A 17,163-nucleotide genomic window follows, 5' to 3' on the forward strand; every position below is an offset into this window, starting at 1 on the left:
TGACTTTGAGATTCCTATTGAGCTTGTTCACTGCTACGAAATTCAAAGCTTTCTTTTGCACTCCAATTGACACTGACAAAATTCTATAGAAATGCACATGCTGACCCTGGTTGACTTACAACATTAATCTTTGTTGACCATACAAATGGTTCATGAGCTATTTAATTATAACATGATGCCACCCATTGAGCGTCTCATTATTGATGCACCAGATGACATCTACAATGTGGGTCACACACCTTTTTGTTGAACAATAACATCCATCTAAAATTGAACCACTTAAAAAGCTGCCATATGTAAAAAGCTGTTTAGTTAAATTTCTGACAGCAGTTAATTTCTGTTCTCCCAAGTATTTAATCCTGTGAGTATTTAATATCTGATATACCTTGCAGAATGGCATTCCAACTCCAGATCTTTCAGCTGTTGCACAGATTTGATGTAAAAATGTGCTTGATGGTTGCAATTATACCTTTGCATGGAAAAAATATTGTTTTATAGATCAGCCTGTAGGATTAACCAGAAAGGCAGTTCAAATTGAAAGTGGCCTCAGAGCAAATCACTGAAAAATATTACTGCATAATGATTTTTGCAATGAAAAGTGCATTGGCTGTAATATTTCATTTAATTTTTTAATTTTTTTTTAATTTTAAAGAAAAACATTTCAGGTATTTGGCATATTTTTAACCGCCTATACTTTCACTTCATTTTGCTTTTCTTAAAGTAACCCACTAATCCCATAAGCCTGGTACCTGATCTTGTTACTTATCCTATAGAGAATTGGATGTAATAGTTGTTCCCTTCATCTGCTCTTGTGCCTGTCTGGGACAAAATGACAGAAGCCGCTTAACTCAGGAGGGACCACAGGGCCTTTCCCAGATTTTGTAAGCACATGAGATCCCTAGAGGATAAGCTACTTTCCTTTCAAAATTGGAATCAGTTTGGTAATAATAAAAAAGAACGCTGCATTGTCACTGGAACTATTGATGAACATCGATGGCAGACGGATTCTTGTGTGTCATTTTTACCTTATTCTCTTGGTTCTTGTGAATTTTTGCACTGTTCTCAATAAATTAAGAGTGTTTTATTGTCTCTTGATGTGGCTTGCATAAAAAAAACTTTGGTTAGCCTTTTGGTGCAACGCATCATAGCACCAATGTGTGGGTCACAGAGGTTTGATCCTTTGCTAAATCCTTGATCTCAGGTGTGACTTTGTGGGGAGATGTTGAGCAGAGGGAAGGAAATCGGAGGAAGAGATGACTCCAGGCTGCAGATGTGCACTAATTTGTTTGTGGGCTCAGAATGGCAATGGCAGAAGCTTGGAGCCAGGTCAACTGAAGGATATCTGTCCCAGTATCTAGGGATACTGTGGGGAGAAGAAAGCAATCAACAGTATGAATTGAAAAATCTTACGTACCAAGCAATATATAAACCTGTAAAATGTAGCCGGAGCAGACCTAATAGTAAATATTACTGCATTTATATTTTGATCTTATCACGTAGAAAAGTTTTAAAGAACCTTCCGTCATGTAGGCAAACCTTATAAAACTCCAGAAATTGTGCTTTGATGATGTGCACCTAGAGGTCAAGTGCAACAATCATCTGAAAAGTTTTTTGTTCCATGTCAACTCACCTCTGCGATCATTGAGATCAGCCAGCATGTGATAGTGTTGCTTTTTTTCCTAAAACTCTCAGTGTCAGGTAGTAGCACTCTCTTCTCTTGAGTCAGAAGGATCATAGGTTCAAGTTATATTCCAGAACTTGAGCATATAATCTACCTGACCCTTCAGTGCAGTAAATAGGGAGTGCTGACTTTCAGATGAGACATTGAACTAAGGCACCTGTTTAGGTAGACAAAAGATCCTGTGGCTCCGTTTGAAGTAGAGCAGGGAGTTCTTCCACTGCCTTGACCAACATTTATCCATTAACACCACCAAAAATAGATTATCTGGTCATTCATCTTGTTTACCGTTTGTGAAACCTTGTTGTGTGCAAACTGACTGCCATGTTTGCCTACATGACAACAATGTCTTCAAAAATAATTCTTTGAATGTGAACCGCTGTGGGATGTCCTAAGGGTGTGATGAAGCACTGTATGACTGCAAGTTCATTTGTTTTTTTTCTTTAATATGTAAAATAACAAATAGCCCCCCTGTTATGCATTTTTCTAACAGTGAATTAACTGGTTCCACATATAACCATTTAAGTTATGCTGTCATAGTTTTTGATTTCTTTGGGTGCTCCTCAATTAAATGACACACATGTAACTTGATGCCAGTTATTCTGTATGCTTTTGAAGTATTTAAATTATATTCTGCAATTAGTAATTGTGAGGAAATGTTTTATATGGTAAAGAACTCTCACAACACAGATGTTTATGTCTCAAGTGCAGTAAGCCAAATTGCAAAGTTATCCATACACCAGGTACTACATCTTCCTCATAGATGTTTGTTTTGACTGTTCTGTTGTATCTACTGAAAAGTCCAGTAGAATAAAATCTGTTTTTTTAAAGAAAATATAGCACTAACCTATTTCTGATCCATTGAGTTTCAAGAAAATGATATTGTAACAAAACATTGCAACTTTTTAGAGTTGCTGGACTATAATATTTCCAGTCCTTATTGTATTCCTTGCATTGGTGCCATGGTAGCTGTACTCAGGCCCTCATGATCAAATTGTATAACTTCAAATTAAATATTGTATTTTAATTTGATCTGTGAGAGCAGAATTGGAGAATGCAGATTCAAAATGCAGTCTTGAGTGAGAATAGATCTTAAAAGACATTTCACACTTCCTTCCCCAACCAAGTAGTTTCTAAAAGATGTATATTCAGCCTTAATCCTTATTAATTTGATCCCATGTAAAATTGTACGTTTGATCTGTACCCCAAAATCTTGGTCACCTCAACTACGAATTGTGTTTGAATGTTGGTATGAAATGACTAGTACTAGGATGGAGATGTTTGAAAGCAATGTGCTGTTGAGCTGTGTAGTGTATTTTAAAACCATTTTACATCTAAATATTTGCTAACATTTTTCAAAGAGAAATTGCAGCAAAGAGTTAGGATTTTCTGTAACTGTGATTATGCGCAACTGGCATAGTCTTCCTCTGGTTTGCTTGCTAAACACTTATTGGCACATTGAAGGGTTTTTTGGGGCTGGGTATACTAAAAACTGCCAGAGGCTCTTTTTTTCCCCTTTTTCTCTCAGTGATGACTAACTGACATCATAATTGTGATAGCTAGGCCTCAGGGCACATAATATTATGTAGGATAACTAAGCTATTCAGAGTTCCTTTGTATCTTATTTAAGGAGGCAGGGGTCCCATGAAACCTGATTATCTGTTTCTGCAAAATTAAATTTTGAACCACTATGAATATCAAGAGGGGTATCATCAGTGTGCCTCAGTACATATTTTTAGTCACCTGGGATGGTCGTCCATGCATGTAGTGGAGATTTGTCTGCTGCCATTGTTCTTCCTGTTTTTCCAGTCAGGTGATGGATCATCCTCTGGAGGAAATACTTAAGATAGATTGTGATTGGTTCATTAGAACGGAGAGCTATTAAAAGCCTAACATGAGACTTTTTAGTCGCTGCAAAATAGTAGCAGAAGCAATTTGTTTTGCTCGTACAAGGCGAATCCTGTGAAGTATGCACAATCTTTTAATACAGTAATTGAATGTGGGAGCCACAGACCCTGGTAGTCAGTATTTAATGATGCTGTCCTTTGTAAACTAAATACCTAAAGGTTACTCTTGCCAGTGACAATACTCAGAAGCTTGCTGCATGCTAGATTTATTTGTTGTTCAACTTGGTGCTTTCACATTTCCATTTATCTGGTTAGACTCCGCCAATAATAATTTTCACATCATATTAACCCATAAAACAAGTGTGGTATTTTGGATATTTATTCTATAGCCATAATATTGCAATACATCTCTTCTAATTTTAATCTTTAAAAAGCCAAAACGCATGTAAATAGTGTATTGTGATGAACTTATTAGACCTGTTACAAATGAAGATTTTGAAAGGAGCATGATTTGCTAGGCCCTGGCTGGGAATTTTGCTATTGGTAAGCATTTTAAATATTAAATAGTTAAAAAGAAATTTAATTAGCTGCATAATCACCTTTTTGTTTTTTCAGGATTCAGTTTGTGTACTTGTCAGTAACCTCTATTGGTATAGTGGAGAGCAGTGGTTATTAACATGAGTGCATAAACCACATGTTCTCGTAAATTACTTCTTATGAAAATCTGTAATATCTTCCTAAAAGATAATGCTGTGAAGAAAAGTTTTTAACTTGTAGGTTATTGGGTGAGAAGGGATGAGAGATAAAAATTGTTGCCTCAGCTGCAAATGTGCAGGCATTTGTAATCTGGGATTTAACAAAAATCATTGACTACCTATTATAGCGACAATAACACATACCTGGGAGTAGTTATAAGATGCTAATGTTATTGAAAGGTTCTGATATCATAAACTAAAAGGACAAAACTTGAGCTATTCAAAGTCATTTTTGTGATATATTTATAATATCTAGTGTTGGTTTAAGGAGTAGATCTTCAGTTTTGGGGCTGTTTTTGTCATCATGATTAGCTATTACAGCAAACACTGATGACAAGTGCACTCCACGTTCGTGATCCGTTTTGCCAAGTTTGTTGTGAGAAGCAGTGTTCATTCTCCTGCAGCTGGGTAAAAATAAGTGGTGACTTGCTGTTCTGCTGCAGAGAATAAAAATGTGAAAGACATTCAGCAGGAAACCACATCAAAAGTAAGTTTTACATTAGGGAAAATAAAGGAAAAATGACAGGGAAGCAGGATAACAGTGAGAGATGTTTAAACACTTGAAACTGTGACATAACTGATACAGATGTTAAGTGGCAAAATAAAGAAGGTACATATTCAGGACAAAAGAAAGAGTGGAATAAAACCAATACAATAGTAAGAACAAGCAAAGAGAAGCGAATGGATTGGAAGAGAGTTAAATTTATGACACAGGAAATTCAATAATGCCAGGTTATTTTCAACAGTGAATTACAAGGAGGTTCACTACCTTGTGTGTGTTGTAAGATAATAAAAGCAGTCTCCTCACTCAATATATCCCCATTTGTGTACTGCTGTCTATGTGTGGTCCTGTTACATGGTATAATTCAAACTAAGGACAAGTTGGCACTGTACCATTTGAAAGAAAGATTGACCAGGTAAATGCTCTATAAAGGTGCTGTTCTCCATTTTTATTACTTTATAGTTAATTTGGCAAATATCAACTGAAATTACTTTATTTGCTGTTATTTTAAAATGTAATTTTTTTACTGACTTCCTTCATATAAATATATTAAACCTTTTTGGAGTTGTATTTTTTTCTTTCAAACTGGTTACAGACAGAGAATACATTTTGGTTTTATATACAGGAGGGCAATTGTTGTGGTAAACAGAATGCATTATTTTTCAGTAGAAGTTTCACATAATATGAAACCTTTTGGCTCTAGCAGAAACCATCAATTGGAAGGGAAGAAATAATATATAATAATTTGTAAAATGTTTTCAAGGCTGTAACACAATAAATGTTAAGCTACTCAGGCTTTCTTCTTGTTTACGATATTGTCAGACCCACTGTCTTGTTACAGTCTTGCATATACAAAGTAGAGTTTTTTCACTGTATCATGCAAAAACAACAACTTGCATTTATATAGCGCCTTTAACATAGTAAAACATCCCAAGGTGCTTCACAGGAGCGTAATCAGATGAAATTTGACACCGAGCCAAACAAGGAGATATTAGGACAGGGCCAAAGAGGTAGGTTTTAAAGGAGCAGAGAGAGGAATAGATGTTCAGGGAGGGAATTCCAGAGCTTAGGGACTAGATAGCTGAAAGCACGGGCGGGGCGAAGAAAATCGTGGATGCACAAGAGGCCAGAGTTGGAGGAACGCAGAGTTAGTGGAAGGTTGTAGGGCTGGAGGGGATCACAAAGATAGAAAGGGGCGAGGCCATGGAGCGATTTGAACACGAGGATGAGATTTTTAAATTCGAGGCGTTGCTGGACCGGGAGCCAATTTAGGTCAGCAAGCACAGGGGTGATGGGTGAATGGGACTTGGTGCGAGTTGGGATATGGACGGCAGAGCTTTGGATGAGCTGAAGTTTATGGAGGATGGAAGCTGGGAGGCTGGCCAAAACAGCAATGGAATAATAATCGAGACTGGATGGTTACCAAAGTGTGGATGAGGCTGGAGCGGAGACAAGTGCTTTTATGGAGGTGGAAGAAGGCAACAGAATAAAACCTGATATTTTTGCAGTTCCAACATTACTTCTGCATGTCATGTGATTCAGTTGCAGGAGCTGGGACTCATCATGATACTTGCAGCTAGCTAGAGACATGCTAAAAACTGAATAAATCATGCCATCCCCGTGAACTCCATTTGTATATACTATAGTATATAGAGTCAGTTATATATCTCCGGGTTGAGGTGACATTGATAAAGTGCTGGAGTTTTACCTTTGTGGTGTATGCTATCTCAGCCTCTCTGTTACTTTCTTTATACTACTACAACCTTTGTGCTATGCTCTGTACAAAACTCAAAGCCATTTTTTATTTTTGCTTGCCACTTTCTTTATTATATGGTGATTTTGCAGCCTAAATCCATTAAAGGATTGATTCATGATAAATGGAGAATACTTAATAATTCTTATTGAAGTGCAATTTATATTTGCATCAGTGAGACCGATCGATTCACTCATACAGTACTTTCGGCCTCTGAAATCAAAACAGAAATTGTATTTCTTGAGGAAGAATGGCGTCACTAAGCCACTGTAACAAACACAAAAAATATTTGCACAGCGACCAGCCCCATACGTTTGTAATAGAGGGCTCTCAATGAGGATCAGTGAGATACAGGTTGGAATTACACTTGCGTGCAAAAAGCCTGAGCAGAGTAAATTCAGAAATGATTTTACAGATTGCTCACCAATGTAATGCAGCCAATAGCTGTGGGATCCCATTGAAGCTTTCATGCCTAAAGCATGTTGGTAATTTTTATATAAACCTGATTTTGCTTATCTATCTTTTCCATCGAGTGGAAGAGTTTTGAAGTTCATGGCTTTAGCTGTAATTAGTTTTGCAATAGGTAAATGTCATATGTGACTTCTTGGTTATGATGCAATTCATGTTAGAATGTAAGCTTTTTTTAAACACGTGTTAATTTAAAAATAAACACACTGACTTAAAATTCACACTTGTGGTCTAAACTAATACTAACTGAATACTGATGAATGCACACTATCTTCAGCAACCAAGCTGTCAGCTGTGAATTCAGATTAGCATAGCTGCTGTATGGCCTATGCCAGATAATGGGCTCAAAGGTTAAGAGCAAAGGATCTCAACAGCTCCAATCAGCAGTGCTTTTCCAGAGCTAATTACCTCTTTACCGTGCTGACTGTAATGTGACATGTTTATTGCCTTAACTAACAATCATTAGCTTAGTTGATGTTTTGTCAATATTAATTCGTTCATTTAAGCCAAGTCAAAGCTTAAACAAAGATGTCTGTTCTCAGAAATGGGCAGCAGGACAAGGACTGTTTGTTCTGACCCCTTCATGTATAAGATGGACAGAAATTCAACTACAATTGTTTTGGTGTCAGAAACAGCCTCTTTTTCTCATCCTGTAAAGGTTTGTTAAGGTCTGTCCAAATTGAAACAGGTTTAGGTTTCTGCACTTGCACAACACATAGTTGGACTTTAAACATTTGTTGAATATTTATTAGTTTCAACCACCAATAAAAGACAATTTTTATCATTTACCAATAGCATAACTGGTTCTCTGTAAATTTCAAATGATGAACATTATAAAATGGAATTGGAGAAATGTACAGAATGGTGGTTTGTTCTATTTACTGTGCGTCTGTACAAAAAAAAATCTCATCCTCGATATACTTTATATTTGGGCAAAAATATCAATAGTGAGTATTAAATGGATTGAAAATCAACTGCGCTGGAACTTGCTGCCAGGTTTGTTCTGCGCTCATGAAAAGGTAGATTTTTTTTAAAATCTTTTAAAAGATTTTTTTTTGATTCCATATTTCCTGTTTAATTGCCCAAACAGTGCAAGTCTATTACAATTATTTTGTTGTATCATAATGTAAAAACTTGACAGCACAGTTTTTTTAGACAGAGCGATAGCGTTGATATTTTTTGCTCTTTGACTTTTGTATTTCAATCGAAGTGTGAAATAATTTGGGTCCTGGAGATTATTCTTGAATGTGATTAGATTTGAACAAGCCAGAGGCAGACAGAAATTGGCATCAAGGCATGGATACAGTGTATTTCCAAATACAGCAACTGCAATATCAACTCACATAAGTGATACTGGAAGTAATGTAAATCACAGGGTTTTGAGCTTCCACCAGAAGAGTTCTCAGTTTACTGGAGGTGTCAACTGACTCTGCTTATATTTTGTTTTTCTTCCCTCCCTGCTTAGCACTGACTGGGTGGCACAGATGACAATTGGAGGCAAATAGATTCATCCTATCACTCTGGTGCAGCCTATTGGTAGTCTCTCCAATGCTACAGTTCAAATGACAAAATATACTGTTAAATTTGGTAAATCTTCAGAATTATTAAACCCTTCAGAACTTTGTAATTAGCCCATGCATCGAATTACAGAGAAGCATGGGGTCAGTACAATTATATGAAACCTGTTATAAAATGTTTTCTGTAGCAGATATTTAAAATGAAAAGAATTTTGCAAATTTCCATATTTTATTCATGGAAATTCTGTAATGATCTTTGGAAACTTTTTTTATTGTTTTCCCAGCCAAGATTGCTAACTTGTGGAATCGAGGGTGGAACCTGCATCAAATCACTTAGTGGTGCAGTGCATTAAGGTGTTTCCTATTCCATTTTCTATTTTTACACTTATATTTTCTTAGTACTTTGTTGATTCCAAGTTTTTTAAAGCAGCAATGGGACTTGAATATTGCATGTGTTTTTTTTTCCTTTCTAGCTCAGGGGTGCTGCAGCTACCTGTAGCAATCCCATTGTACCCAGGTGAGATTGGATCACAACATTTTACAACACCAGAAGACTAAATTTACAGATTTATAAAACAGTTTGTAACATTTATAACAATAATAAGAATAACAACAACTTGCATGTATATAGCGCCTTTAACATAGTAAAACATCCCAAACTGCTTCACAGTTGAGTCAACTACGTTGGTGTGCGATAGGAGTCACATACAGGCTAGATCGGGTAAGGATGGCAGGTTTCTTGCCCTAAAGGACATTAGTGAACCAGTTTGGTTTTTATGACAATCCGACGGCTTCATGGTCCCTTTTACTGATCCCAGATTTTTATTAGCAGATTTTTTAACCTGAGTGGCATTTCTCAAACTGCCATGGAAGGATTTGAACTCACATTCTCTATTATTAGTCCAGGCCCCGGATTACTAGTCCAGTAGCATAACCACTACACTACCATACTCTGAAAGAGAAAGCTAGGCCAAAATTCTATATGTAATTCTTCATCAGAACCACCCATTATTTGGATTTTCAAACTAGAACGGTTCCTGTGGATTGGAAAGTAGCAAATATAACTCTGCTATTCAAGAAAGGAGGGAGAAAGAAAACAGGGAACTATAGGCCAGTTAGCCTGACATCAATAGTAGGGAAAAACTAGAATCTGTTATTAAGGACATAGTAACCGCGCTCTTAGAAAATCATAATATGATTAGGCAAAGTCAACACTGTTTTATGAAAGGGAAATCGTGTTTGGCAAATCCAATAGTTTTTTGAGGGTGTAACTAGCCAGATAGATAAGGGGGAACCAGTGGATGTAGTATATTTGGATTTTCAAAAGGCATTCGATAAGGTGCCACACAAGAGGTTGTTACACAAGATTAGGGCTCATGGTATTGGGGGTAATATATTAGCATGGATAGAGGATTGGTTGATGGACAGAAAACAGAGAGTAGGAATAAATGGGGCATTTTCGGGTTGTCAGGTTATAACTAGTGGGGTGCTGCAAGGAACAGTGCTTGGGCCTCAGCTGTTCAAAATATATATCAATGACTTAGATGAGAGGATCGAGTGTAATGTATCCAAGTTTGCTGACAGTACAAAGCGAGGTGGAAAAGCAAGCTGTGAGGAGGAAACAAAGAGGATAGAAAGGGATATAGACAGGTTAGGTGAGTGGGCGAGAAAGTGGCAGATGGAGTATAGTGTGGGGAAATGTGAAATTATCGACTTTGGTAGGAAGAATAGAAAAGCAGAATATTTTTAAAAGGTGAGGAGGAAACAAAGAGGATAGAAAGGGATATAGACAGGTTAGGTGAGTGGGCGAGAAAGTGGCAGATGGAGTATAGTGTGGGGAAATGTGAAATTATCGACTTTGGTAGGAAGAATAGAAAAGCAGAATATTTTTAAAAGGTGAGAGACTAAGAAATGTTGGTATTCGGAGGGATTTGGATGTCCTTGTACATGAATCACAGAAAGTTAACATGCAGGTACAGCAAGCAATTAGGAAGGTAGCCTTTATTGCAAGAGGGTTGGAGTTCAAGAGTATGGAGGTTTTGCTGCAATTATATAGGGCTCTGGTGAGACCACACCTGGAGTACTGTGTACAATTTTGGTCTGCTTACCTAAGGAAGGATATATTTGCCTTAGCAGTGGTGCAACGAAGGTTCACTAGATTGATTCCTGGGATGAGAGAGTTGTCATATGAGGAGAGATTGGGTAGAACGGGCCTATATTCTCTGGAGTTTAGAATAATGAGAGGCGATCTGATTGAAACATATAATATTTTTAGAGGGCTTGACAGGGTAGATGCTGAGAGGCTGTTTTCCCTGGCTGGAGAGTCTAGAACTAGAGGACATAGTCTCAAGATAAAGGGTCGGCCGTTTAGGACCGAGATGAGGAAATATTTCTTCACTCAAGGTATTGAATCTTTGGAATTCTCTGCTCCAGAGGGATGTGGATGCTCAGTCATTGAGTATATTCAAGACTGGGATCGATAGACTTTTGGAAACTAAGGGAATCAAGGGATATGGGGATCGGGCTGGAAAGTGGAGTTGAGGTAGAAGATCAGCCATGATCTTATTGAATACCAGAGCAGGTCGAGGGGCTGTATGGCCTACTCCTGCTCTTATTTCTTATGTTATATATTTATTTCTGAAGAACATTCTGAAGAACATTCAATAAGGTTGGTTTTGCTTCTATTCTAATCAATGTATTTTTTAAAAATCTGATCATGTGCTTTTTAAAATTTCTGCTTTTTAACTCTTACATACTACACCTCAAAATTAAATTCCCTAGCTGAACAAATGAACGGGTGATCTGATCCTGGGCTTTCTCCAATGTCATTATAAATGATCAGCCCAGAATTCTATTTTTTTTTTCCTCTATTGGTTTTCTATAAAAACCACGCGCCTCCATATGTTTCCTCCCCTGTTAGCCCAGCCAAGAGGTGCATTCACTACATCGGCAGTTGTGGTTATGAACTTGCATCCTTCTCTCTATCACTGCATGTTTGTCACACTGGCTTTGTAAAAATTACTATATACTGACTGACTGTGGAAATTAGATTACTTCTCAGTAAATTTGCAGTGATTACATCGTAATTATTAATCCTTCAGTGAAGATCATTCTGCATTGAACACACAGTGTGTTCTGGAAATCACTGTCCATCAGAATGTCTGTTGCAGGCAAGAAAAAAAAACTAATACACGAGAATCTTCACGTTCAAGAAATGCTTCAAAATCCGATTCACTTTCAAATTTCCTGACTTGAAACCTAGTCTCTCTATCCATTTTTTTTATTTTCCCAGAGAGTGCCTACTTTGGAATTGGCACAGTTAAGCTGTTTGTTTTTATATTTTTTTCAATTTTGCAGGTGTCAGTTGAATTTGTTTTAATATCTAATTATTGAATGCAATACATAATTTCCATTTAATCATAAATATGCAGGTTAATATGTAGAATCATTAATTTATTAAATTGGACGATGAACCCATACGATGCGCATTCTATTAATTTTAAAATAATGCAATTCCTTAAAATGCACAGGAGCAGGAGATCAAGTTGGATCTGTGCAATACACAGCATTTGTCAGTTCCAATTATTTCTCCTATTTTAGTGAGAATAATATCCTTTCCCTTCCTCCAAATAGTTTCTGGTCATCCTTAGCATAATTTATGACATTATTAACAGAAAATGTCACTGTTCATGAGCAATATTCTGATGATATTACATTGCATTTCTAAGACTATCCCATGTTAGTTTTTCAGTGCTGAGATTGAGAGGGGAATAATTATTGTTTATAGTTCAACACAAATAATTGGTGGGCTGTGAGGAAGGAGTGAATGTTAAAACAGAACGCTTGAGTAATCAATTATATAGCATAATCTCTACATTATTACATTGTCACAGTAATAGCGGCCAGGAAATATTTTGACATTTGATTGATTTTGGCCCAATATTGCCACATACTTCAGATGCTAGAAATTTTCGTAAGCCATGTTTCCAGCTACACAATTGACTTTCGTAACTGAATTGTCAAAAGATCAAATAAAATCTCACCAAAGAAATTTGCAGATGTTAAATTTGAAATTATGGTGAGTTTTTGCTTATGATGCCTATGGAATGTTAATACTTCAATACATTTGCTTTATGAAAAAAACGTAGGTGGCCCTGCATTTATCTCTGTTTAGTTCCAATATTGAAACCTTAGCTACTCATGTCAATCTATTTTTGTTGTTGCATCACCGTCTTCTTATTTTATTTTCATTGTTATTTAATTAGGCTGCTCATCCAGTTCAAGATGAATATCTGTGTTGCACAAATGTTCTTTCTCTGCATGAAAAGAAAATTGCTTAGTCTGGCTGCTTCCTTTCAAAACTGACATTCATGGATTTCGTATTTGATCTTTAGATGCTAATGACATGGGAAGAGATGTTAACCTGTTTAAAAAAAATAAGACGCCATTGTTATGCAAAATATTACTGAAACATCAATTTAAAAAATGAAACCATTACCTTTTTCCTGTCTTCATTTGGCAAAACTGTAGTTAGTCATGGCCCTCTCTATACTTATCATTATGTTGCCAGATAATTGTCCAGCACAGATTGATGCTGTAAGCTAAGGCCATAATTCACCCTATCCTTATCTGTAAGCAATAGCCAAAAGGTTTCCGATAAATGCCACTGTAAGCTGCCATGACACTCTCCTGAGACCCTTCCCCTTTGTGCACTTTGCTGACCACAGCAGAAGGCTAGCTACGTTCACAGGGTCTGTAGTTCGTGACCCAAAGATACTCTTTCTGTTTGGGCGACTGATACTAAGTCAATGATACTGTGTGTCAGATTTTATGAGACAACAAAGAGGATCTGCAGCCTTTTTTTTAGCTGTGCTTTGAAACCTTTCCAGGGTTTTAACAAAACAAAGGCCTATTCGCAAATGTCATAAACCAGATTTTTTGATCTGTGATTTGAGCTATAAACTTTATCAGGCTTAACATTTTGTTGAAATTATATTTTGCCTCCTCTTTATTTAAAAATGTGAATTAAAAATAACTATTTGAAGTATTTGCCTTCAAGACATACTATCTTTGTATAAATTATTTAGTAACTAACTTTTGTAAGCTGTAAAATACAGGTAGCAATACTACACAAACAACTCTTTAAAAACATGTAGTTTTCCATCTGTTATACCTTAAATAAAAAGCAAGAATCACAAGATAACAAAATAGACTAAATTTACCCTCCTAATTTCCCTATTTTGTCAAAGATTACTTCTTAATGAATTTGAGTTTAGCCTAAAGATTTATCAGGTCTACAGAATGCAATAATGTTTATCAAAAATGTTTTCTAAAGTTATTGACTAATAAGTTAGTTTCTCAGCTGTTTTTATTTTGTGTGAAAATACAGAACATGATTATTTAAGGGTGCTTCAACTTACAAATATATGAAAATGGCAGACAGGAAAAGATCAGCTGGTCCATTGAGCCTGTCCCGTGCAGTCATGTTACAACTAAGCACTAAGATCCCCAATGGTCCCACCCACCATGTAATCTCCTGGGAGAGGCAAAAGCAACAGATTAAAAAAAAACTTAGACCAATTCAAGGGAAAAAAGATTTCTGGAAAATTCCTCTCTGACTCTGAACGCGATTAGAACAAGTTCTAGGAGACCACAGTGACCAAGAGGCATCTGAGCTGACATTCCAGGTCTAACAGCAGCAAAATCTTTGTGTCATCTGCTAACTACTGATTACCACCACCTTCATCCAGAGGATTAATATCAATAACGAAGAGCATTAATGTGGATAGTGAAGAGCCTCACCTTAACAAGTGACTACTTTGCAGAAAAGAGTTCATCTCTGCAGCAGAAAATAAGCCAGCACATGGACTGATGGTCTTGACGAAGCATTCAAGAAAGGCATCGCTAATTTAGAAGAATATTTAGACTATATTTTGGAGTTAATTATTTGGATGACTCGGCTTTCATTCAAGTATGTGTAGATGTTTTGTTATAGATGTCACAGGTGAAATGACAAGTTATTTTGAGAGAAGACTTTTTCTTTGTGTAGGAGTTATACAATTCAATGATTCTGTAAGCAGAGGTTATTACATAAAATCTTTAGGTAATAAAATTACATCATTGGTCCACAGTCCAATGCTTTTGGCTTTATTTAACAAACATGGGACATTCTAAAATATCTAAGTTATAAACATTCACTGTCACATCCACTGCATCTTTAAGGAGTAGGTATTATTTTGGCAGGATTTGTTAATGGTGGAATTTGTTATATTTCAGCTACCTCTAATACATTTAAGCACATTTTAAATTAAAAATAAAACTACCTTTTCACTTAAAAATTGGATTAAAACTGGGGAAGTACTGGTACTCTTCCTGGGTCACTTTTATTCAAGAGATAAGCAGAGGAAACTGCATCTGCATGTTGCTGCCGACCTGCAGTTTGATCCCATTTCTCAAACTGCATTTGCACATGATCGGCTCACTGTCCTATCTCTTCCTGTGCTTAACAGTAGTGGGGAGGATACCGGTAGGACTGCCGTCAGGAGGGATGATATTTAAGTATTAGTAATTTCTCTACCACCTGTGTTGCACTTAAAGCTTTTCTAAATGAAAATATGCACAAGGATTTTAGCAGGCATCGTGCAAAGTGTGGTGTTCACTTGTCATTGTAATGGAGCATTAATTAATACTTGACAACTTTTACCAACAAAGAAGAAACCAAGATGACAGCTAAAAATACTTGTTTTTTTCTTGGTGTTAGAAAATTTCAAAATGTCTATATTTCTTTCAAAAATGATAACCTGTAGGAAAAGTTTTTGTGATGGATCTCAAAATATGATTCCCTATGACTATGGCAAAAATTTTTTTTTTTTGATGTTTGAATTGGTCTTTACTGATTACTGGTGAGGACAATTTGGGAGGAAAAAATCGATATCAGAACCAATGAATGGTATATTTCCACTGGTGATAGCCAAGGATGATGTTACGACTAGTGGCAGCATAAAAAACTGCAGGTGGTCAATTGTCCTATTTTTCTGGGCAGTGATGATACAGAGCTCCCTGGTTTGTGTCCTTTTATTGGTTTTCTTTTCCAAATCCATGTAACATTGTTGGGAAAAAAAACACTGCTGCGAGGGAAAGGGGTGGAGAGTGGATGGTTCTATCATAGCGACCTTCCAATAATGGGTATTTATATTTTTGCAATAGATAGCGGACTAGCATGGCTACTACTAGTAAAGGAGCATACATCAAACATATGTTCCTTGGCACTTGTGACTCTACAGTGCTGAGTCAGCTTGCCAAATATCTATGTTAGTCCACTTCAAAGTACTTCTGCTGTTACTGCAGTGTGCAGTATTTGCCATGCCATACAGTCTACACTGTAGCTCATTAAAAGAAAGTATGCTGCAGCTAAAGATTTTCTTTAGCTGCAATAATAATTTTCCATTTTTTTAATATTGACTTCTCCTGTTTTCATTGCCAGGCAAGGCTTTGACGTTCCTACTGCTGCAGCCATCTAGCCCTAAGCTTCCAGCACACAGCACAATCCGCAGAACTGCCATTGATTTGATTGGGCGTGGCTTTACTGTGTGGGAACCCTATATGGATGTGTCGGCTGTGCTGATGGGACTTCTAGAGCTCTGTGCTGATGCTGAAAAACATCTCACTAAGTAAGTAGAGAATGGAAAGAACATAAGCCTGAATCCACTTGAAAAGGGGTGGCTTGATTACAATGATTTTGTTCCATACTTGTTTACAGATTGCTGAATGGGACATTTTTTTTTTAAAGAGTCCTATCCCATCCAGGGTTCAGGGGTCTCCAATTGAAAACTATACAAGAGGAACGCCAGACCCTTTGGGTCCTTTTCCTTCTATTTGATGTATTGCAGCAACCACAAAAATTTACATTTATATAACGCCTTTAATGTCTCATGGCACGTCACAGAAACGTAATCAGACAAAAAATTGACGCCGAGCCAAAAAAGGAGATATTAGGAGGAGTGACTAAAAGCTTGCTTAAAGAGGTATGTTTCAAGGAGGGTTTTAAAAATACAAGATAGAGATTTAGGGAGAGAATTTCCAGAGCGTGCATGAAACTTAAAATCCCATTTGCCTTTTCTGATTGTACTCTGACCTTCAAATCACTTCATGGCCTTACCCCTCTCTATCTCTAACCTTCTCCAGCCCTACAACCCCACAAGAACTCTTTGTTCCTCCAACTCTGGCATCGAGTGCAGCCCCCCTTCCTTCACCCCACCATTATTTGCCATGCCCTGAGCTGTCTAGGCCCTACACTCTGGAATTCTGTCCTAAACCTTTCCATCTCTACACATGTTAGCTCCTTTAAGACCCTCCTTAAAACCCATCTCTTTGAAGCTTTTGGTCATCCCTTCTAATAGCTCCTGATTTATTTTGGTGTCCATTTTTGTCTGATTATGAATCTGTCAAGCACCTTTGAACTTTTTTTTAACATTACGGTGCGATATAAATGCATGTATTTGTGTCCCTAGATCTTTCTCTTCCTCCACCTTGTTAAGAATCTTACTGTTTACTTCCTTTACTGTTCTTTTTTCTAACAAGTACCAATTCACATTCTTCTGTATTGAATTGTGTCTGCCACCCATCTGTTCACTCTTCTAACCT

The 17,163-nt window shown here is 36.9% G+C and overlaps 1 protein-coding gene across 2 annotated transcripts in view; it reads left to right on the plus strand.

Annotated features, from left to right (window-relative positions):
• LOC137321425 (WD repeat-containing protein 7) overlaps nucleotides 1-17,163 on the plus strand; it is a 644,210-nt gene that overhangs the window by 443,371 nt on the left and 183,676 nt on the right. For both annotated transcript variants that reach the window (XM_067983813.1, XM_067983820.1), the window contains one exon: nucleotides 16,004-16,190. In XM_067983813.1, the coding sequence (XP_067839914.1) occupies nucleotides 16,004-16,190 (187 nt within the window). The remainder of the gene's footprint in view (nucleotides 1-16,003; nucleotides 16,191-17,163) is intronic.

The sequence above is a fragment of the Heptranchias perlo genome, chromosome 1 (assembly GCF_035084215.1).
Source record: "Heptranchias perlo isolate sHepPer1 chromosome 1, sHepPer1.hap1, whole genome shotgun sequence".
Taxonomy (NCBI): domain Eukaryota; kingdom Metazoa; phylum Chordata; class Chondrichthyes; order Hexanchiformes; family Hexanchidae; genus Heptranchias; species Heptranchias perlo.